This window comes from Lissotriton vulgaris, chromosome 1_1, assembly GCF_964263255.1.
Source record: "Lissotriton vulgaris chromosome 1_1, aLisVul1.2, whole genome shotgun sequence".
Lineage (NCBI taxonomy): Eukaryota > Metazoa > Chordata > Amphibia > Caudata > Salamandridae > Lissotriton > Lissotriton vulgaris.
The window spans coordinates 1932206843-1932231693 of NC_141685.1; the positions used below are offsets into that span (position 1 = coordinate 1932206843).

At 42.7% G+C, this 24851-nt stretch overlaps 1 protein-coding gene across 1 annotated transcript in view; it reads right to left on the reverse strand.

Annotated features, from left to right (window-relative positions):
- Positions 1 to 9897: 9897 nt before the first annotated feature.
- The window catches only part of PAWR (pro-apoptotic WT1 regulator), a 344709-nt gene continuing 329755 nt past the window's right edge, over positions 9898 to 24851 (reverse strand). Inside the window, exons 6-7 of the mRNA XM_086919590.1 lie at positions 22433 to 22537; positions 9898 to 11376 (exon numbers count right to left, since the gene is read on the reverse strand). Of these exons, the coding sequence (XP_086775716.1) occupies positions 11290 to 11376; positions 22433 to 22537 (192 nt within the window). The 3' untranslated portion in view covers positions 9898 to 11289. The remainder of the gene's footprint in view (positions 11377 to 22432; positions 22538 to 24851) is intronic.

A 24851-nucleotide genomic window follows, 5' to 3' on the forward strand; every position in this document is an offset into this window, starting at 1 on the left:
TTATTATCACTAACCCTAGCATATGATGAAATCTAGCAGCAATTAATTGTGCTGCTTCTGGAAAAGCAGCTGGTCCAGATGGGATGCCTGGTGACTTGTTTTGTGTGGACCCAGAGAATTGAGCCATGTATATCAATATCCTCTCAAATGCGATCCTTAAAGGGGCTGAAATAGCCGGCAGCTGGAAGGCTGTCAAGATAGTACAAATATACAAAAAGGGTGCTATGTATTCGCTCCTAAATTATAAGTCCATAAGTCTGATTGATGTTACACAAAAGGTCTTTAGTAGACACATTTTAATGAGAATTCAGCACTGGATCAAGTAGTGAGGCCTTGTCACAATTGCAAGCAAGATTTCATAATGGTATTAGCATCATAGAACAGGCCTTTAGACTTATGGTGATCTAATGGAGAATGGTGGTCCTTCAAAAGGTCCATCTATACATGGTCTTCGTGGATGTCAAATACGCATTTGACTTGGTTACTAGAGAAAAACTTTGGGCAGTGCTACAACACAGTGGAGTACCTGTTAAACTGTTGACTACTATAGTGAGATTGCATCAAGGCACATATGCACAGGTTAGATGGGGCTCCCAGGGAGAGTTCACAAAATGAATAGCAACCCCCAAAGGGGTTTGTCAAGGGTGTGTGCTTGCCCCAAGTTTATTCTCAATATATCTTAATGATGTGATGACCTATATGGAAGATTTTTACAGTGATGCTCCGAGGATTGCAGGGAAGAAATCTCCCCTTCTACTTTTCGCAGACAAACCTCTGCTGGTGTGAAAGACCCCAATGGGCCTGCATATTCTGGTAGATCATTTTGCAGACTTTTGGGCAGAAACAGGGTTGATTATAAATCAATTATAACCTACATTTCTGACCATTAATCCACATAAGTCATTTAGAGGAACAATCACACTAGAGGGAGCAGAACTCAAGAGTCCCCAAATTTGATTATTTAGGTATACGTTTCACCCACAACATGCTCCCCAAGTGAAGAGCAGTATGAATTTATGACATCATGTATCTGGGATACAAAGGATGTATTGGACGTCTAAAACTAGAACCATCCTACCAGCTCTGAAAGTATATAATGTGAAGGCGGAAGGTAGTGTCCTTTAAGGTCCTGTGCTGTGGGGTTTTGAAGGATTGTCCTGTTTGGGAAATGTTGACAACAGCTTTCTGAGTTCTTAGATTGGGCTCCCGAAGAGTACGCCCTTGTTGCCCCTAACCTGAGATCTTGGAGTGGAACAGATTATCCATAAAGCACAGCTGACACAGGTTTCATTTTGGGGAAGACTTTAATCAGCACCTGTCCTAGATGAGTATTACAATTTCTTTTTTTTTAAGAAACAGTCAAACTAGACAAAAATCAGAGGATCCACTGGATTTGGTCGATTAGAAATACTCTCTCTAAATCATTCTTGAGGAATACTGGAATGATCATGGTTGGCCCTTGAGTCTCCCTAAGGCTACACTTAAAGTAGCATTTTGGGCTCAAATGGGCAACCTAGATAAGTAATAGAAGTCAATGAGTGATAACTGCTTGCGTTTTTAGATTTAAAATCACACAGTATGTGAAAACCTTTTTCACACTACATTAAGTTTTCTTTAGCTAGGCAATTACACATCATGTTTAGACATGGTACACTTCCTTTGCAGTCCTTATGTGCAAAATTGAAATCTGATACAGATATGAGCATGGCTCGTCCAGCATGTCACTATCCAGATGAGAACCTGCAGTACTTTTTTTTTCTTTTGCCCTGGGTATGCAAAACCCAGGATGGCCTGGATTGCCGCTATCTGTAAGCAGCTGGGGGCTAGGCAATGTGCAGTGGTGGTAATGCTCTTGAGAGCAGAGACAAAAGAACACATTGTCTGTGCAGTGGCAAAATATCTCCAATGGAGCTGAAGTATCAGGGCAGAGCTCCTTAAGGGATCTGAGATAGACGTTTAAGAGGCATCTAGATCGAGTATATCTAAATTAAAGTAAAAATGGAGATGGGGTGGATCTTTTTTTCTGCCATGTCAATCAAATGCCCCCCCTTCTGAGACAAGGAGGTCTGGAGCTGTTCTAATGCTCACTTTTCCTATGTAAAAAATGATTATGTGTATAATGAATTGGATGATAGGAAGTAATGGTTTTAGCTTGGAATAAGGAAGGTATGGGTTTAATCCGCTTGCTGTATATTGTTAATTCACATACTTTAAAATGGTCCTATATTTGGTGTTTTATCCATATTATTTATTGATTCCAAATTTTTAATATGCTGAACTTTTATGGTTTAATTACCGAATAAAGTTGATGATGGAGAAACAACGATAGGTCAGACCAGGAAGGAAGCAAAACAAATACACAGGCCAGTCAGGTAACACTAACTTCTGAAACAGCAAGTAGCACAGTATTAGAATAAGGGTAAGTGTGGAACCTTAATATGGAAATTCCAATTAAACTCAACCTTTCGGGATCTTGCGGATGGCCGATTCAGAGGATGAAAACCTAAAGACTATTTCCAAAGGTAGGTAACTCAAAGGCCTGATTCTGAAGCAAGACAAAATACAAGAGCAAGCAGCAAAACAATCTGCAGGGAATCGGGGAAGAAGGAACTTGAAAGGAAAACAAAGTAAACACGAAGAGTGCAACGAGAGAAGGGCCAAGTGAAAGAACTCATGGCAGAGGAGAAAACACACCAACTCAAGAAGTTGGCAGGTACTGTTCTCTTGGGCAAGTGATAGTGGATAGATAAGAAGATAAAATCGGTCATTTTCATCACATAAAAAAGGATGACGTTTTGCTACATTGGTCGAGTATATATTTTTGTAATTTATTTGTGAAGTACCTTAGTGTATTTTCTAAATAAATGGTGGTTTCTTGTTCTTGTTTTTTAGAGGGAGTATTGGATCCCAACTGTAATCCTTTGCTGATCAGATCTGATAATAGATGGCACTGGCCTGGGTTAAAGGGGTTCTAGCCCTTCCAATTTAGAATTTGTAATAAATAGCAGTATCCTTAATATAATAAAGTTTTGAGAATTTCCATTCTGTGGAAAATAACATGCAATCCATTTGATTTTAAACTACTAGACTTTCCACATAATTTCAAGTTGTAATAACCTGCTTAGAGCATACATTCAGAGTGGATAAACATGTTCTTGTACTTCAGTATTAATTGAATATTTTCAAGTCTTGCATCACATTTTAATTACTGTTAATGTTCTATGAAAAACAGGACACACAGAGCAGTATCTAAAATAGCTGACCCTTGTTACTCGAATGGATAAAAAAAGAACAAAGCCTTATCTACTAGGATTCGATTAGATCAATATCCTACAAACTAGCTATACAAAAGCTCCTAACCTGTTTAGGAAACAAAAATGTGTCAAACCCTGAATAAACTCTAAACTATACCGACACAATTAAATTAACCACCAAAAAAAAATACCTAAATGGCAAACTCCTGTATACTTAAGTGTCTAAATTGAGCCATCAAAGCTTCCGGTGAACCATTTAATATTAATACAGATTCCATTATTGGTTTGTGAGCACCAGCAGCAAAAGATGTTTTGTGGTTCTATCAGAGAAATACTATTGAGATCAATATTCAATTTTCTTTCTTGCTTTCTGGTTTTATAATTGGTATTCAGGCTGTGGAATAAGGAACGTCACTTACACTGTAAGAACCTGTTCATACCATGTAGTACTGTAGATACACATGCTGTGCATACTCCTGCAATTTAGTGTTGGACTCAGACGTCCACACGTATTGTTGCTGGTAAGAAGCATGGGCATCGGCTCCATTGTTAGATAGTTTTTTTTTTACCCAAAGGTAGAGGATGCAGATTTATCATAGAGATAAAAGATGGATGGCCATGAAAAGAAACAAAACATAAAAAAATAGATAAGGTGTCTGCAGCATTCCAGAGCTTCTGGGGAGGACGGTGGAGGCACGTGAATCTACAGCACTAAATGCCACGAAGAGGTGCTTACAGGGCGGGTAATCCATATAAGCTCCTTTTTCTATGGGTTGAGTATAGTCAGGGAGGTACAGGAAAAGGTCTTTTGGCTTTGGCATAACAGGTCTGTATACATTTGACCAGCCAGTGTGCTATACTTGCCTTGGACAAAGCACAGCCTTGTGGATAAAGAAACGAAGGGCTTAGTCCTGTCAATGTAATACATAAGGACTCTTTTGACATCGAATGTATGAAGAGCTTGTTTTGCTACTGACTAGACAAAAAGTTTTGAAGGAACTTAGGATTTGTCCTGAGGACTACCCTATTGCGGTTAACATGGAAAAAGTTTCTTCCAGTGTAAGAGCTTGAAGCTCGCATACAAGCCTGAGGGAAGTGATCGCTAATAGGAAAGCTACTTTCCAGGAAAGGAACTGTAAGGTGCATGAGTGTAGTGGCTCCCATAAACCTCTTTAGAACAATATTGAGGTTCTACAATGGGACGAGTGGCCCCATTGGTGGGATAACTTGTTTGAGTCCCCCCATAAATGCCTTAAAAACAGGAACCCTGAAATGGGAAGTGTGTCCTCTGTTTTGAAGGGAAGCAGCAACAGCCGCCAAATAAAGTCTAATGGAAGTGTACGCAAGGCCTGACTTCTGCAAGTAAAGCATATCACAAACAATATACTGGACTGCTGCTTGAACAGAGTCAATACATCTAAGAAGACAGTAGTGTGTGAATTCTTTCCATTTATCTACGTAGCAGGCTCTGATTCTACAGGCCTCTTTAAGGATGGCCATGCATTCTGAAGGTAGGTTGAGATACCCAAACTCTGGGACTATAGGAGCCAAATCGCAAGATTGAGCTGTTGGGGTTTGGATGCCAGAGTGTGCCTTGATTCTGAGAGAGAAGTTCCGGCTGATTAGGCAGCTTATCAGAAGACACCATGGACAGTTCTAGGAGAGTGGTGAATCAGGGCTGCCTGGTCCAGGTTGGGGCTACTAAGATGGGCGAGTGACATCTGCTGAAGCCTTTGAATAATAAATGGAAGTAGTATTAGAGGCGTAAAAGCCTAGGCAAATTTCCCTGACCAGTTCATCTACAGTGCATTGCCCTTAGACTGTGGGAATCCGGAGATGAAGTTTGGGCATTTTGCATTTTCTGTGGTGGCAAACAGGTCTATCTGGGGGAACCCCCAACGCTGGAAGTACGGAATGAGAACTTGTCGGTGGAGTTCCCACTCATGGACTTGTTGCTGCACCTTGCTGAGCAGGTCTGCAAAATTGTTGGCCACTTCTAGTATGTGCTCTATCACCAGATGGACTCTGACTTATCGCCACATCCAAATACCCTGCGCTAGAGTATGCAACTTTAAAGAGTGCTTAGCACTCTATTTCTGTAAGTAAAACAGGGCACTTGTGTTGTCCGTCTGCACTAGTATTACCTTGTGTTGAATGCAAGGGAGGAACACCTCGAGGACTAACTGACGAGCTAACAACTCCAGGTGGCTGATGTTGCGACCATGTCCATCGGGCGTCCACACCCCTTGTACGGTCACCTCTTAAAGATATGCTCCCCAATCACTATGATGGTCATTTGCAGACTCTCCATCACTGCATAGAGTGAAAAGACAGCCCCAGATCAACACTAGATACTCTCACTGACCCTCCACTTGTGACCATTGTACTGCTAGGCACTCCTGCAATTGAGGGATGTGTAACCAGGCATGTGGGACTATGAAAATGCAAGAAACGTTCATGCCTGGGAGGCGCATGACCTTTGGAACCATTACCTGGTGATCTGGCTGAAAAAGAGGAAGTGGATTTGGACTGCTTGCGCCTTTGCTAAGTGGTGGTAAGTGAAGTAGTGTGGCTCACTGGTTAGAGGCGGCAGACCCGAGAGCAGAGGACTGCCCGGGACCAGGGTTCGATTCCCGGCGCGGCAGGTTTCTGGACCATGGTCAGCGGACTCGATAATTCTCTCGCCTCGGTGCCCACTCTGATCAGCGATCACACTCGGCAACTCTGGGCATTAGCTTGCCTCATCTTCACTAACGGCCCCACCAGACCGCCGGGGATGCCTGGTGTCACCCTGGAGATACCCATTAAGCGATCATCTCTCAGGGAAGCCAGGAAGGGTTTCGCAGCGGTCGAAGCGGCTTGGGACCTTACGGGTAAGTAGTGCGCTATATAAATGCCAATACATTTACACATTTACTTTGCTGGGATGTGGTATTATTTCCCTACATGAGGGTTGAGTATGACCTGAGGAAGGGCTGTACTTGCAGGGGCTGGAGTTGAGGCTTGGAGGCACTGATGGTAAAGCCTTGGCTGTGCAAGAAATGTATGGTGAATTTGATGTATGCTAGGGATTGTTGTTCTGTTGCGCTCTTCATCAGCCAGTCGTCTAGCTAAGGGATTACATGGACACCGCTTCTTCTGAGGTGAGCGGCTACCACTGCAAGACACTTTGTAAACACCCTGGAAGCAGTGATTACTTTGAAGGGCAGCACCTCAAACTGACAAACCTGACCACAAACCAGAGGAACCGCCTATGGGAAGGGTGGATGGGTATGTGGAAGTAGGCATCCTTCAGGTTGAGGGTGGTCATTAAGTCGCTTAGATGTACTAGATGAATGTATCCTGGAGTGGCACAATTTGGAAGTGCTCTGACAGGAGGTACTAGCTGAGGGGCCAGAAGTCAAGGATGGCCCTTGAGGACCTGCTCTTCTTGGGAATAAGGGATTATACCCCTTTGCCGCAGTGTTGTGGCAGCACAGTTTCTATGGACCCTCTGCTGAGTAGAGCATGCATCTCCTCTTTGAGCAGACACTGATGTTTTCGGGTAAGATGGAGTCTGCGAGGGTAAAAGGACGTGTTTGGTGGTGTTTGTGTGAGTTCTAGACAGTACCCCTCGGCTATGATATCTAGAACCGAGCGATACAAGGTGATGCCTGTCCAGCTGATCTTAAACCTTTGCAATCTTCCCCTGGAAGGTGTTAGATGGTCAGAGGGAAGTGTAAGGGAGTCACTGTTTAGAAGGACTGCACCTTTTACCCTGCTTCTGCCATTGTTGTTTTGATACCCGCACCTGTAGTAGCCCTGAGAGGGTGTGTGCTGTTTTCTGGGGAAGGATGTGGATACCCGGAAGTAGTGGCCTTCGCTTCTCTACAGTGTGCGGCAAAAACAGCCACGGGCAGATGCGGTCGGCTAGGTACCGAAGGCTATGGCTATTTCCGTGACCTTTATTTTTTCCATCATCTGGTTAACTTGTAGAACGCACAGGTGGTTCACATCGAAAGGCAAGTTAAGATGTTGCTGTAGCTCTAGTTTAAAACTAGATACGTGCAGCTAGGAGCTTCTGTAAAGGACGACAATGGTGTTAACGTTTCAAGCAGTGGTGTCTGCTGCATCTGGAGGACATCTAAGGTTGGTGTTAGAGATGATTTTATCTTCTGCCACCAACTACTGACCCCTTTTCTTATACTGGTATGGGATGTGTTGAATTAACTCCTCTGTTTTATCCAAGCAGGTCCTGTCGCACAGAGAGAGCAAGCCCACTGAATTGGCAATACACCAATGTGTGGCAGACTGGTCGGCGACAAGTTTGCCTGCCTGCCGCTTCAATCTTTTTACTCTTCCAGTCGGGAAGGGGTGCATTTCCTGAGCCCCGGGAATTAGCACACTTCTGTGCTGTGTGTATGACATGGGAGTCGGGTTGACCCATGACGTAAAGTGGGTCAGAGTTTTTTTTAATCAATACTAGGCCTGATGACTCTCGCCTTCACAGGCTCCTTAATGATATCAGGAGTTAGCCTCAGAATTTCCCTGAGAATAATGTATAGGCCTATGGGTGGAGGAGAGGGTCTCCATAAGGAAGTAATTCTCCTCAGTCTGCTTATGCATCTCCACCTTGTCAAAAGTGACTGCCCTTTGCAAAACCTCATGATATGAGGTGGTGTTGTCTGGGAGGGGGAGATTTGGCCGGGCAGAGGTCTGGGTCAGTATCAGCAAGAGGATCCACATCCTAATCCTCCATTGAGGAAGTGTGTCGTATGTCGGGTCATTTGGTCATCGGAGGACCATGGACTATTCCCTCCCCCCATTCCCCCCAAAAGGGAAGGGGACACTTAGGTCCCTAAGCAGTAGTGGGAATGGTGGTCTAGTAGGGAGCGGTACAGGATGGCAGAGGAAAAGGAGACAGATGAGGAGTAGCGGAGGAGGCAATTAAAGGTGGTTTAAAGATTCCTTTATCAAGGCTCCCAGACTTTTGAGCCACCAGTTACGAAAGCAGATTTAAGGATTCTTCGAAAGTCAGTTTCTGTCTTTGTGGCCAAAGCAACAGATACAGTAGAAGGGCGAGGCTTTGAGGAGAACTTAGGCCCAAAGGTTGGATGGGCGTCGGGTACAATTCCTCTGGTTGGTGCCAACCAAGGCCTTGTGGCTGTGGCGGATGGGAGGCCTCATGACTGGCCTTCAAGCTCGAGGATCTAGCCTCCTTGAAGTGAGAGTGATGTCGAGGGGCGATCAGTGAGAAGTTAGTACTCAAAGTTAGTACTCACTGCAACAGAGTTAAACACCAGATGCTGCCCAGACAGTGGCTCGCACATCTCTGCGTCGGAGCAGGAACTCTCCTCTGATGACAGCTCCTCTAACTTGGCGCCAGAAGCCTCTAGCTGCTACTGGACCTCGGTGTCCCAGTCCCCAAAGAGATAAGGAGTGTTGTCTTCTTGGAGGTGCATTATTGATGCAGAGGCGATATGATGGGCATTGAGGTTTTTGAGTGATTTGTACGAAAAAACAGCAGCGGACCTTAAAAAGTGCCGCACATAACCTCCAGTGCCAATGAGTCTATAATCAAGTCAGTTTGATGTTGTGCTGCCAACCCCGACACCAGCTGCTGTTTGGCGTCGCTGTGCTCTCCAGATCAGTTAAACAGTTTAGATACTCATGGGGGCGCACCAAAATGAGAGTCCAAAAAGAATAAGTAGAGAAATGTTCTTTATTTATCTTTGTTCAGCAAAACAAAGGGCACATCAATAAAATATATGGTGAGATCAGCCAACGCGTTTCACTCCCTACCAAGGAGTTTCTTCAGGGCGCTGTGAATATTTTCAGTAAGTTGTCCTTAGTAGGATCCCTCTCTGACCCACTGACCAGCCTGGAACCAGCCATGCCGAGACGCCGAAACTGACGACGGTCTTTACAGCACTTCACCCACCTAGAACAAACACAACCAGGGACGGGTTACCCTTTGAAGTACCAGAACTACTTTTTTTAGACAAGACCTACAAAGTCCACTACAACAAGAAAAGAGAAGGGAAGATAGACACTCCAAAAAGTTTTTTTAAAGAAATAGGCTGGAATACCGACCGAGAAAATATCAGTGTTGTCAGAGAGGGATCCTACTAAGGACAACTTACTGAAAATATTCACAGCGCCCTGAAGAAACTCCTTGGTAGGGAGTGAAACGCGTTGGCTGATCTCACCATATATTTTATTGATGTGCCCTTTGTTTTGCTGAACTAAGATAAAGAACATTTCTCTACTTATTCTTTTTGGACTCTCATTTTGGTGCGCCCCCATGAGTATCTAAACAGGTTTTTGAGTGATTTCTTATTTCGAAAAGGCAAAGTATGACAAACAGGAGGCTTCTTGGTGGTGGGGGGGGGGGAGGGGGGGAGACAAGCAGAGGTTATAGACTTGGTGAAGATCTGCCCTCCAATATTGAGCACAACACTTCGGGCAGAAATGGAACGGAGTTCTTTCCATAATGGAACATTCTTGTGAACGGAAGAGATTTCTGGAGACAGAACTTTGTATCTAACTTTCCTTGTTAGTGGAACATAAATCGCACTATTAAAAAACCTACAAATCTAGCTCATTGTACATTTAGAAAATGTAAATCTCAGTCTACTCACAAATATACACATACCAACACACATTTAGTTTCTGCAAAATATTAAAGCACCAGGCTTTATTAATTCTCAATACAGAAAATCGAATTTAGGACAGTCTATTTGCATTTTCACCATTAGCAAATCAAAGGCTTTTTCTTGTACAAATTGTGCATCTTATCTAAAGCATAGTAAATGTTCGTAAACGTCAGAATATGTACACTGCTAATAGTTTTCTCTGAACCAAAGCTACACAGTAAATGACTATTCTAAGTTGTAGAAAATGTATCTGAAATAAAGTAAATTTAAAACATTTTCTTTACAGGAAGAAAACACTATACAAGTATTTGTTTGCTGCGCTATCATTGCAATTGGATTATCTTCAAAAACGTTCAATATTCTATTGGAAGAAATTTGCATTATCAGGTATTTGAACACTTTATAGCCCCAAAAGAACAAAGTGTGAATCCATGTAAACAATGCTTAGTCCTACCGCTTATATTTCAGTTATGTAAATGCAATAAACATTCTTGTTTATGTAATATACACTCTAACATGTGGAAGAAAACTCATCTGTAACTATTAAACCAGCAACATTGATTTAAATGGAATGAAATTACATCTTTGCTCCATGGAATGCAGATATGTTTAAATCAATAAAAAGTCAGTAACACTTTTGTAATAATATATATGTATAGAATGATTCAAAATTCATGAAACCATTTGCCCTTGCAGTGCCTTACAAGGACTATACACGTAACAATAGTTTGCACTCTATATTTGGTCTCCATTCTAAACCACAAGTGTTTCCGTATGTTGGTTGCATTGGTCCGTTTGTTCTGCAATGGGTTTTTTCAGATGCAATTAGTACTTCAAAATCTCTCAGTATACCTTAAGCGGCTAATTTACGTCCAAATTGAAAAAGAGCTAAATGCAGGAACATTTATGTGTGCCACAGTGTCACTGCTTTCCTCCGATGCCTGGGATAGGCAGATAAGTGCATAACTGACAGGCTATTCAACACGATCAAGGGAGTCTTTTCTTAGAGACTACAAAGAAATTCACAAAAGAGATCAAAATGTGCGCTCAGCATATTTTTTTGGGACAATTCTCTCAATTCCGGTTAGTGGCAATGCTGTTTCAAGATGATCATTTGGATGATTATGTCTGAGATCCAAAACCAAAAGAATCGATTTTTGAATAAGGTAAATACAACGGAACTGAGAGAAAACATTCCGTAGTGGTTGACGCGGTTTCTTTTATGGTAAAAATGAAGCACTCCGAAAATCAATGTCCATTCTGATGCCTGGTAATAAATATACAAAGGAAATTATTGCTACACAACCTTCTGACGACTCTGAAGTATTATTTTTTGCCTCAACCCAAGATCAATCAGTAGTGTTTCAGCTGTAAGGTTCCCCACAGGGGCTTTCAATCTTCTATCTTGTCAGCTGCCCAACGACTTTCAAAAGGGTTTTATTTTCCTGTTTAAGTTGTTCATTTTCATCTTCTATGTCGTCCAGGTCCTTCAAAAGAAAACAAAACCATATTTAAATGCACATTTACTTTGAGAAGAAGATTTTTATTTAAATCATTTAGAACTATTTTATTGAGAAGACGTGCTTGGCGATGACAAAGCTATTACACATCACGGCACCACACACAAGTATAAAATTACCAGGCTATTTTAGAAAATAATGCATTCAAAAAGAGAGCTGCATGTAATGCCTCCTCTTGTGTAAGGTGTTGCGAGTGGTTAGACACTTTGAAAAGTGCACAGGGATACTTTACCCGGTACTCCAGCCACGCAAGGATCAGAGGCAAACCAAGGATCTCCTTATGCATCCGTGCAACACACATTGGTGGCGTAGGTTGAGATCGAGGTTTACAATTATAGACATGCTACAGAGTGCAATGATCAACTATTAGGAAAGATTACAACTTGAATGATAAAAACATTAAGGGCCTTTACCAGGCTCATAATAACGTGCATAATTATTAGCTGAATGCCACAAAAACATGAGAAAAGGGACAAAAAAGGAAGTTAACCATTTTCATTAGGTCAACGTAGCCATCTTTCTGATAAACATCCATGGCAATCTTGCAACGAAAACAGAAAAAAAACAAAAATATTTGTGTGTCTTTCTAGCAGGACTGGTGAAAAATGCAGGACTGCTTACAGCACTGACAGATGGAGTTTTGCTTACTGTAAAGCTGGCTGCAGGCTTTAACATCTTAATGAAGTTTGTAGGAATGTAGGATCTACTTCTATGGTTACCCCACTTTTTGCCTGGTGCTAAGCTGTATTTTGACTAGCCTGAATGGGATCCTGCTAATCAGGTATCCTAGTCTATCTGCTTTCTGCCTAAATTGTTGGGTTGAGTACTTAAGTACACTCCAGATTGGAAACTGGGGTACCCTTCTCAGTCCCTAGTATATGGTACTAAGGTACCCGAGAGGTCTCCCATGGGCTGAAGCATGCATTATGCCACCCAGTAGGAGACCATGCAAAATGGATTTATAAGCCTGCCATTGCACTGCACTTAAAACCTATAAGTCACCCCTATAGCAGGCCTTTGCAATCCTGAAGGCAGGGTGCTTAGTTCTAAGTGAGAGGGTGCCCCTACATGAGCAGGACACACCTGCAGCCTATGGAGTCCATTCTCCTGGGTTGTCAGTGAAGTAGCCACATACTATATAGAGGGCAACAAGTAATTAGGCGATCATCTAAAAAACGGCTGCAACGAATCCGATCATGTTTGGTATCAAACATGTTGGAATCACACCGTAAACAGTGTGGAAGGTATGATTCCAAGCACTGGAAGAGGCCTTTGTTAGGCTCTCATTGTTCCCGGTACCAGTCTTCTAGACCCAGACAGCACAAAATGGTTGCTGCCGACAAAAGACATTTCTGCCCTACTGCTGCTGGTCAAAGCTCGAGCAGAGGAAGAAGGAACAATAGACATCCTGTCACAAGGAGGTGTGACCACCTCCAAGACCGGGTGGGTGCGCAAGGAAGTCTGCATGAGGGGCACACTTGGTGTCCCTGTGCATAGTTCAGTTCAAACCAGTTCTGGGAGCCGGTGGACAAAGCACATGGGAGTAACTTCCCCCTGACCAGACCCTTCCCTTGGAGGTTCCCCTGAATCTTCCGAACCCTTTCCCTAGGGTTCTTAAAGGGCCTACCTGGGTGCAGGTCCCTCGATTCGTTGTGGGATAAAATTCAGATCAGACACCACTGCACTTCTTACATCTGGGCACGATGGACTTCGTTTGGGTCCAACTATGTCTCCCTTCCAGTCTGCTGCATCATCTGTGCCTGTGCAACACACAGGAAACTTCCAAGGCCTGTGAAACATCAAAGACAACTGATGGAATTCCCTTGGAGTGAAGGAGTTACTCCCCTGCATTTGCAGGCACCGCAACTAAGTTGGCTGGTCTGCAGATCCTGAGCTCCTCCGGATCCCTGGGCTCTGCAACACAGGTGATGGTTTTCCACAGCTCCAGAAGCCTGCTCTACCCTCTCACCAAGTTTGAGGCCAGTATCCTTCGTGGGGGTTGCACTAACCGCACCCCTGTGCACCGCATCCAACTTTGCAAGAAGACCTTCGGGCTCCAAGTAGCCCCAACCATGAGCCCCTCCAGTGACCAGAATCTTCATCTACACAGCATTGTGTGCATCGTGGCCTGCATCTTTTGGAGAGCAGCTGGAGGTCCTCTTGCAACTCCAGTGCCTCTGGCCTTTAGGTCCACTTGAGGGTCACACTTGCTACATTTGGGCTCCCCTGATTGTGCAGGGCCTGCCCTGACTCCCTTGCATTTGGTGAGTCCCCTGGACCTTGCAGGTCCCAACTTTGCTCCTTCTTTGATTCCTGTGTGGCTTACCTTTGCCAAGGCTTGTTGGTGCTTCTGCCAGATGCGGACCCTATAGCTCTCGACATATTTCACGGCACAGCTCGCACCTGGGTCTTGGTCTTCCTCAGCATCGCCTGGTCCTCACAGTAGGCCTCGGCGGTAAATTCCGTTCCGCTCGCGGAAATTGAGGAATTTGGGTAATTTCACGTTCCGCAGAGAACGCAAATTTGCCCACAATTCTGCGTTCCGCAATTTCGATCAATAGTTTGCTTGTTCGCGTTCTCAAAATGCGTGTTCGCAAGGTATTCCCCCCCTCCCCCCGTGAGTACGCAAACAGCAACTGCGAACAGGAAAAAAGCATCACGGAGAAGCAATTCTGCCTGTTCGCGGAATTTGTGTGTTCGCAGACATTTTTTACCGCTTCGCGGAGATTTGATTAACGCGATTACGCAAATTCCGCCCACCCCTACCTCACTGCTGCAGAGTCAAGATCATCGTTATCTCCACTTCCAAGTCTCCTGGTCCCTCCTGAATGGCATAGCCTTTGTCCCCTCTGCTTTCAGTTACTCCTCTTCAAGTATCCACGTTTGGATTCCCATGGACACATACTCCTCTTCCAGCAGTTGCACTTTCCTGAAGTCCTCCATTGGTTTCGATGGCGGTTTCTGACAACACTTCACACATATGCACCTGGCTTCCCTGGTGTAGGTAACGTGGGTACTAGGCAACCACAGGTGGGGTGGCTCTCCAACCTTCTGTCTTCCACTGGGTTCCTCCAGGGTCCACTGGGAAGGGTCCTTAATCTTTAAAAATGTAACCGCGACTTGCACATAGAGTTGTACGGAGTACGCAGTTGTGTTAACACACTGCACACGTTCTCTGTGGCGTCCCCATCTACTCACCTCAGGTGTTTCCTCGGGGTCTCAGCACTTCTACGTCCTCTCAACACTGCCTTGACTCTAGTCATGGTTCTTATTGTTACTGTTAAACTTTTTTTCTATAGCGCCAACTCACCTACAGGTCTCTAGGCGCTCAAGACCGATGACAAACAGCAATGTTTGAGGACGTAAGAGAGGCAGGAAAGGCCTATAATGCAACTTATTTGGATGGGCCAAATGCCTCCCTGAATAGAAGAGTTTTTAACAGCTTCCTGAAACGCAGGAGATTTGCTTCTCTCTGAAGTGATTCTGGTAATTTATTCCATATCTGTGGAACCAGAACCGAAAAAGATCTCCCTCCTTTGGTTTTTAGTATATGGTTTGGTCCCCCCTCGGGCCACTGTGTATTTTGTGCTATTTACTGTGTTTCTTTGCTAAAGTATTGTGTTCATCTCCGTGTTGGAGATATTGGAACATACTAGACAGTATTATATAATAAATACATATTTTTATGAATACTTGGTGTGTGTTTTTTTTCACTTTATCTATACCATAAAATTGTGTTCACACACTGTACACGTTCTCCGTGGGGTCCCCATCTACTCACCTCGGGTGTTTCCTTGGGGTCTCAGCACTTCTACGTCCTCTCAACACTGTCTTGACACTAGTCGTGGTTCTTATACCACTCTTAGTATATGGTTTGGTCCCCCCTCAGGCCACTGTGTATTTTGTGCATTTTACTGCGTTTCTTTGCTAAAGTACTGTGTGCATTGTGTTCATCTCCGTGTTGGAGATATTGGAACGTACTAGACAGTATTATATAATACATATTTTTATAAATATTTGGTGTGTGGTTTTTTTCACTGAATCTATACCATAAAATGTTGTTCACACACTGTACACGTTCTCCGTGGGGTCCCCATCTACTCACCTCGGGTGTTTCCTTGGCGTCTCAGCACTTCTACGTCCTCTCAACACTTTGACTCTGGTCGTGGTACTTATACCACTCTTAGTATATGGTTTGGTCCCCCCTGGGTCACTGTATTTTGTGCATTTTACTGTGTTTCTTTGCTAAAGTATTGCGTGGATTGTGTTCATCTCCATGTTGGAGATATTGGAACGTACTAGACAGTATTATATAATAAATACATATTTTTATAAATACTTGGTGTGTTTTGTTTTCACTTAATCTATACCATAAAATTACATTTGGGTACAACAAGCAGCTTTACACTGCTTCTGGACTAAGCCTGTAGGCTGCTCTCCACAGCTACCACTTAGAGAGCTTTCTAAATCACCATAAGGGTTGTCTGGACCGGCGCAAGGTGCCCACTTACATTAGTGGACATCATATACCAGGCCAGCTTCTCACAGAGTGGCTTTGACGTGGTGGCAGATCAAGAAAGTATCCAAACCGGACACCACGGTATCAGAAAAGCTATCTTGGAGGTTCCACTGTAAAGGTTTGATTAGGCAAAACTTACATCACTTAAGGTTGGTGTATTCATTTACCAGATTATCTTCATAATTATTTTTGTGTGGAGTCGAAAGAGATTACTGGTGAAAGTGAGGGAGTCACTAATCTGCTCTGTTTTACAAGCTACAACAATGTGTTGCCATTTTTTATTGGTGGTCTGCTAATTCCCTAGTTTCATTGCAAAACCGTAAATTCACTGACATTACTCATTCCATAAGATATCCAGTACTTCTTTTCTCTGTAGTGAGGCATACACAGTGTGTCAAGGGATTTGATTAGGGGTTGGTAAGATCACATATTACACTTTCTGTGATGTCTACATCAAATGCAGAGTGATCAGTCAGTGGAAGGGGGGACTCACTGAATTTCAAGGTGGCAGTCTCTTGTTGGTTACCCTCAGACCAAGGGGCCCACATTTAGGTCAGCCTCACTTGCATAACCATTTCTGAGAAGCACCTTAGCCCTGGAGTGACCAGGTTTCCTACAGATTGTCCTTTCCAGCCACAGTCTTACGGAATGTAGGTTTAGGAGTAAAAGGATTACATTAACATTCATAACTTGTTCATACAATGTAAACTTGGAAATGGATGTCTGTGATATGCATTCACATGCAGGGATTTTAAATTAACATGGCATAACTTCAAAAATTGTCAAACTGGTAATGCCATCAGTCGGAACTGAAAATATGCTATCAATCCTTTATATAAGATTTAATCCCAGAAAAATAAGCTAGTACATTAGTCACTATATTTTGAAACGACCAACACGATTGAGTGCAGATGCAAATGGAAGGTAATGTAATAACTTTTCTCCCTTGAATTACTTTAGAAACTAAGAGTGCTTAGCAAAGGTCGGTATCCATCTGCACACGGGTAGTCTCATGCACACATCTGAAATAAAAGACAAGCATTGGCATAGCCAATAGGTCTTGCCATTGGGACCTTATAAGTGTTTAGTTATCCAGCACAATATCCTTGGTGCAACAACATGCATGGCTAAACACTTATAAGGTCCCAAAGGCGAGATCTACTGGCTATGCCAATGCTTATTTTTAGCTTATCATGGCTTCATTGCTAGCTGGTCTAGCATGAACATAATTGTGTAGACTGTTAGAGTGTATTAACTCCCCCTGTTAAAGACTTTTGAAGCACATACTCACTGAGCCTTTACTACTTGGTATAAACAATTATTTTGTGTTTCGGATGTATATTAATTTGATTTTTTTACCGCACTAAACTGCGTGATTAACTGAAAACTCATTATTTTTATCATGTAAAGTACAGGTCTTGGGGACCTTGTTTCCATTTTATGATTATGCGCCTTCCGGGTACTGCCTGTTGAGAAAAATATGGTACTCCTCTTTTTCTTATTGTCATATGCAAGCATAAGCACGCATCAATGGTGCGCATAGGCAAGCGGGTGGTACATTCAACAATCATTCAGTACAACACACTGGTGTGATGTTATTGATGTCCTACAAGGGTGTGCTTGTTGGTGTGTATTCATACCTCGTTCTTTAAATTTAAATAGACTGACAGCAAATGCTCTCTCCTTAACACAGGGGGTACACTACATTTGGTAGTTGCCACTTAGCCTTGCCCACTTGCTTGACGTGTTAGCATCCCCTCCCCTACAGGAAGTTCAGTTCTTGTTGGCCCCTGGTGGCGCTTTTGTCTTATTTACAGTTTACCACAATAGTTTTTGTATTAATACAATACACATTAAACAAGCATTGGCATAGCCAATAGGTTTCGCCTTTGGGACCTTACAAGTGTTTAGTTATCCAGCACAATATCCTTGGTGCAACAACATCAAGTGCTGCATGGCTAAACACTTATAAGGTCCCAAAGGCGAGACCTATTGACTATGCCAAAGCTTGTTTAAAGGAGGCCTCGAAAAGGGCCTCCATCGGGCTCTATTTTGTGCCCGGTCACAGGTTGTCTGTTTGTTTCCAGACTGTGGTGACAGCTGGCACATTGATGTGTGCGTTCTCACACTGCTCTCTTCTCAATAGTGGGGAAGTTACGGCGTGGCGTCATGCTAGGTGAGCGTTGTAGGGGAAAGGAAATCCTTTAAAGAAAGTCATTTTCTCTCAGGACTTCCCTTCTCTTTTTGTAACTCAGGAGCAGCAAAATTGTTGTGATGTCACAAGGGCTGTAAGTGGAAGCTTTTTCAATATTATATTCGAGCCATGGTTGCTACTTATTTATCTTATGTAACTAACAACCATTGACAAAGCCAATAGATCTGACTTGTTGTAGGTATGAGGTTACTAGTTGTATTATATATCTAGATTGAATGACAGAAAAAGCAAATACAAGTCGGGCGGCAGGCGGCACACTATGCTCAGCACAGATTTTTAGATTAAGTGTTTTAAGCCACGCCCTTAATTACATTGGCTAAGCCCCTTTGAGAGACCCTCTAGTTTTTTATCCCACTTAAAGCCCTGGTGCGAATAGAATTGAGATTTGAACCAAGCTGTCTTATGTTTACTCAGCACGCATCAAGACAATGCTGGCTTTTGCTAGATGTCAGGAAGCAGACTATGATGTCACCACTCTGCGACAGTGTACTATACTTCCCGCATCTGATTTTTATGGTGGAGCCATTTTTAAAATAGAGCATATGCGATAGTGGGGAAGGTGATTGGAAGCATTGTGGCTAGCATACACCAAATGTTCTGTTTATTGTGTTTTTCATAACTAGCGGAGTCACCCCTTGGTTTGGTAATGGGCTATAAAAAGCATACTAATAAAACAGAAAACGCATTTCCGAGGGCGCTGGCCACTTTGAGTGCACTGCTCAAGTCACTCCTCGTCTCTGCTCTACCCTCATGGCCTTCCTACCACCTGCCCCTTTGCTGAACTCGTAATATGTATTTGCTTCCTTAAAAAACGACATCCAAAAGAGTTTAAAAGATGTGTGGCAAAGCTTGGGTGGTTTAGCAAAACATTGCTTATCTGTGATTCAATGTTGAACTAAGCAAGCGTGTAAAACATGCTTGTGACAGTCATGCATTCATCCCAAGGACAACATGCTTACACCGTACCTTGCTGGGCACACGTCTCCAAGGACACAGACTCTAGTATTAAATGGCGGCACGCAAAGTAGGAAATTAAATATGCTGCAAGAACTCCCCCCACATCACAACAAAACAGGTGCCAGCATCCCGGCAAACACACAGCCTCCTCCGCAATTACTTGATCAATATTTGTGTATCTATAAACTAAACGCACAGACTTCCCTCAGTGTTGGACACTAAACGGCCAGCTCTAAAGCTTCATTACGCTGCAGTGAAACCGGAAAAGGACAGAATTTGCACCCCTGGCTAGCTGCCAGGCGACGTTATCAGTACTACTGCTGTAATATGAATGAAGGTGGCAACCAGGCAGCATTTCACAGTTCCCCCAGACATTGAGCCGTGTTCAAATGAAAGAATAATTTTAAACGTTCTTCCAAAAACTTAAATATAGAGTCGGAACAGAAAAATATTAAGAAGAAACGAGTTGATGCAGCACTGAGTGCACAACTAAAGCGCACAGCCGGAACCAAGGGAATGGGAACAGGACAACGGGAAGGGAGCGGGGGATGGAGAACATGGCCAACGGGAGGGGGCAGCGGGAGGGGGCGGGAACAAACGGAATGGGAACACAGACAACAGGAAGGGGGCGGGAGGATGTAGAATACCGCCAACGGGAGGGGAGTAGGAACAGGAAACTAACAAACTCATAGTCCTTGCAATGGTGATCTCCCGCCTGGACTACGGCAATGCCCTTTATTGTGGCATGCCCGCCTACAGCTTGCGACGCCTCCAACTAGTCCAAAACCAGGCGGCCCGCCTGGTCTTCAATTTATCCAAGTCTCACCATGCTACTCCCCTCCTCAAGACTCTTCACTGGCTCCCCATTCGAGAACGAGCCCAGTTTAAACTAGGATGCATCATCTTCAACGCCTGCGCCGGTTCAGCCCCTGCTTTTATCACTTCTGCAATTCACTCCTATGTCCCCCCCCCAGGGAGCTGCGTTCCTCCACCCAACAACTCCTCCTAGTTCCCCGATTCAAACGTAAAAAGTGGGGCGGCTCCAAATTTTCCACACTCGCCCCCACCTTTTGGAACTCCCTCCCGGTTCATCTGAGATCTTTCCCCAATACACACTCTTTCGCAAGGCCTTGAAAACTTTCCTCTTTACACAAGCTTTTCCCTCTTAATTCCCCCCTTTTCACCCTCCCATTTCTGAAGCTTCAGGGATTCAGCTCAATCAGCGCCATGAAACCGGTAGGTGTACGCGCGCTTAAGAAATACTTTAAACTCAAACTCAAACTCAAGAAGCTTCTGATAAGAAGCTTGGTTGCCATTAAGAATAGTAAGCTATTAGCACAAGATGGCGGCGGATTGTTCACTGTCTTTACATGCAATCGCATGCTGTTAGGTTTGGACAAATGGCGAGAGCAGCCATCTTTGTCCATCCCTACGTGTGCATGTAAAGCTTTGGGAGAATCGATTGCAAAAGGTCCTCTCCATGGTGAGAGCAGCGCATGCGCTGGTTTTGCCAGGTGAGACCTAAAAAGACTAACACCTGCGTCCCAAGTATTACTCTAGCTTATTGGGGGCCTTGAACAGTCTGAATTGGCACACTTGCAGGAGTTTAGTAGTTGTGTTGATACTGTCATTGGCAGCGATGTCCGGGGCAACGGGTGGTGCAAGCTGCAGTGACTTCCTGACACTTATTTGTTTTTTAGCAAATTAAACACTGGCTGCGGGGCCACCAAATGCTCTGTGTGGCACTGCCTCTGCTGCCTCCCCCTGTTCCCCTAGTCAATACTAGGCAGACAAATCCTCAGCAACAATTAGGGCCTACACATCACTATCTTTCACATCCAGATCGAAGGTCACCGGCTGCACAAGAGTAGATTTGAAGACCTATGAAGACCACAAAAAGTCAACTGTAATACTTAAGAAAATTGTCATTTAAATGAGAAAGCAAAAATGGTCTAAATATTCCTAATCAATACACTAGACAAAAAGAACAGGGTACACCGTATATGCAATGTAGCCATGAATTCCGTGAAGGCATTTTTGTTTTATCAAAATGAAAACTAATGCAATGGAAGACTAAACTTTCTGATGATGAAAAGTTACTGAAGCAAAATATTAGAAACTAGACAACATATAATCCCTTTGTAAGGCAAAAAGAGGATAAATGGAGAAGAATTCAAAACGAAGTGAGAAGTCGGTTTTTATAAGTGGTATACTTTAACGGCCATGGTATTTAGGAATGTAAGTACGCAAGAGCTTACTCTCATGTCTGTACTTTAAGAAGTTCACGTGAGAAGTACCTTCAAAACGTTTTCTAAATGGGGGGAGGGAATTACATATCCAGCAAGGTGATGAGAATGCACCACATACACATGGTAGCTAGAGCAATGGTATCTCACTTCATGAAACATTTATGATCCACGAAATACTCTTACACAGAATAAAAAAATAAAAATAATAAAATGTGTTTGTAAAAGAAAGAAATCTAACATTTACCTAATGCCTGGAGTAGATTTGCTAATTCCTACAATGTCCTTCCACAAGATTGGCGAAATGGAGATATTGTACCATTCACTGCATGGGTCCCCCACACACAAACTTCTAAATGGTCACAGTGGCATGGTGTTACGATAAAACAAACCCAGCTAAAATCATGAAAAGGCACGATAGGATAACCCGGTTTTGAGGATCGCTGCCTTGCTACAAATCATATTGCCAGTCTGTTCATGGCCCAACAAATTCTACAGTCAAAAATTGTTTGCTTAATATGTTGAACGACTGAGATAAACTTATAATGGAAAAGGAGAAAATGTCCTTAATGCAAGACCTGCAATAAGTAGTGGACAGCAAAAAACATAACTGATGAAGATTGCACATTGGCATTAAGAGAAACAGGTACACTTGGGGACTCTTCGAAGCTCTTATAGAAAGAATTGTGAGCTGTGCATTCACCGAAAGAGCTGCAAGAAACATTTTATAACTGCAATTACTGTACAAACTGTAGTCATCCAAAAGGGAAACATATTTTCAGCCAAAGAACGAGAAGATAAGCTGTGAAATGTGAAAGGGAAATGCCACATTTTTAAGCTGCTTATAATGTGGACTATTTACTGTAACACTGAAATATGGTAAGTTTACAGAGTTCATTTTTATTTCTTTTAATGTAATCACCATCAGCTGCGTTACGTGACAGAACTCTGCTTTGGGCCAAGAGTTCAAAGGGCCTTCTGTCTGCAACAAAAATGCTGATGCTACGGGTTATAGAAGGGGGTCAGTCTTATTCCAGGGTTTATATGAATACATTTAGCACTTCGAAGCGCTAATAAAATACTCACTCTGTTCAACAAGTCAATTTCTTCCTTCATTTTCTCAATAATTTCTTCTTTATCTTGCAGGATCTTCACTAATCTCATATTCTCTTGTCTCTCCTTTGTCAGTTCCTTTTCAGAAAAATATTAAATACATTCAGTGATATTCAAGCATCATTTGAAAAAATACAATAATATTTAGAACAATTGGTTATTTGGTATTTTTACTCTACAATGGGACCAGGTATACATACTTCTGGGCAACACCTGTGACTCGGTGGCTTAATTACAGCACAATAGAATGAAGGAGAAAATGTATAAAATTGTTCAGTGGTATTGAATAATCAGTTGTGTACAATCAAACCCACGCATCTCATGGGAAGTAGAACCTGAATTAACACTTATGAAACACAGACTGCCAGAGAGTACACAGATAAGAGTGTAGGCGTTTCCCAAAAACAGTAATGCTCTCTACAGAGGGTAAATTATGCTCAGAATCTTTACTATCGGAATTGTGTGGATTAAATTGCATGGGCTGTTTTGAAATATGTACCTGCTGCTTTGGTCTTTTAGTGTTCTTTAAATAAGTGCTTAATCAATTGTCACATTTACTACACAGTCAATATTGGCGCGAGGAGATCTGAATACTTGTACATTCCTAGTGCGTCTCAAACCAACTGACCAGCTCTAAGTGCAGGACGGGTTAAATAGAACAGTTGGCCCTTTACTAGGAGTACTACATTTGTTCAGTTTTTTACGCAGGTCTATATAGGAAATCTGAACCCTTATTGTTTTTTCCCCCGCAGTTAAGTAATGTTAAGTGCAAAATGTGTAGACAACAAAACCACTTAACTTGTAATAACTGATCTCTGTAATTATTTTTTTTATATAGCAGCACCATATGAATCTTGCCTCACCCATCTACCATCATTACCAAAACATTGTACAGATATGTTCACAGAGTCCCAAATCATGTCTGCTTAGTGTTGCAACACTTAAAGAGGCGTTTATATTCAGTTACAGAACGCAATCGGTAGCATTTTGCACGCTACATTAGTGTCCCCCTAGAATATTCCACAATGTGAATCTTGACGAGAACTTGGTACCCTTCTAGAGAGTGAGATAAAAGTAAATGGGAGTTAGAACAGTAAAGCGGGAAGTGGGCATTAGAAAAGAATTTATAAAGTCATCAATGCAAGTCCTTGCTAACTAGTAACAAGTGACCAGGATCAACACTGGAACATCTAAAAAATCACAAATCTGCTGTAAATAAAACTGTAATTTGGTATGAAATTAGCAGAAACCCATTATAGCGGTTTTGTCCCCAGCCTGCATTGGTATTCTGAGCAAAATATAAGTGAATGACTGGAATGTGGCTCTGGGTGGTAAAGGTTGGAATGAATTTAAGCATTCCACCCATCAGTTTTTTAGGTCGAGCCTGGGAAGCACATGCGCAAGGCATGCAGTAGTGGAGTATGGCTTAGAAGCCGCGCCCACTCTCCGCCCATATTTTTTATTGGTGTGTCATTATCCTTTGTAAACGCTGACATCCCAGTCATTATTAGGCTTGTTAGTCCTCTTTGGTACCACCTTGTCTTTATTTGTAACCTTCCATAACGAATGGACCTTTTACTTGAGTCTTTACATGGTCTGCTTTATAAGTTGGTGAGCACTATTTTCTTTAATGAGCTTTCCCTATTTGACCAACGCCATTGCAGCACGCTGTGCGCTTTTAGTAATGTATTTATTTATGTTAACAAATCAAGCGCTGCTCAGATCAATGACATCACAATGTGGATTGTTCTTTTAGTTTGTCACAAGTATTCTCGAGCCACTGAATCTCTCTGCCGTCCGCTTTGAAACGTACAAAGGCAACAATAAATAGCCGGCTTTCGCTTTACTAAACTTTTAATGCTCGATGTGTCTGCATTTGATTTTTGGAAGACACAGAGTGCTCATGGGAGACTCCAACGACATTGATAAAAGCGCTCAAACAGGAAGAAATTGAAGAGCTGTTTTTTTTTTTATTACAACCATCAACAGCAAGGATGCAGTAACTGAATCTCAGCACTTGGAATGTATTCATTCCATCAATTATGTAATGTACAGTCTGTTCTTTAAAGTGACAGTAAACATAACATCCCCTATACACAGTAAAAGAAAGAAAATAAAGCTTAAGAAAAAGATGTGGAAAGAACTTGAATAAGAATAAGAATTAATACATAACATAATCCATGAATCTCCTAGGAAGCTGTTTGGATCTACCACGAATGTTACTCTGGTTACATCTAAAGGAAACATCACTAGAATTGTCAATAAACTTAGAACCATTATTAAAGTGACTCTTGAATTCGGTGCACTTTGCTAATTTAGACATATTCCAAGTGCAACCGTTATCTAAAGTCACAACATTTTTCTTAATAGCAATAATGGTGAAAGGACCACT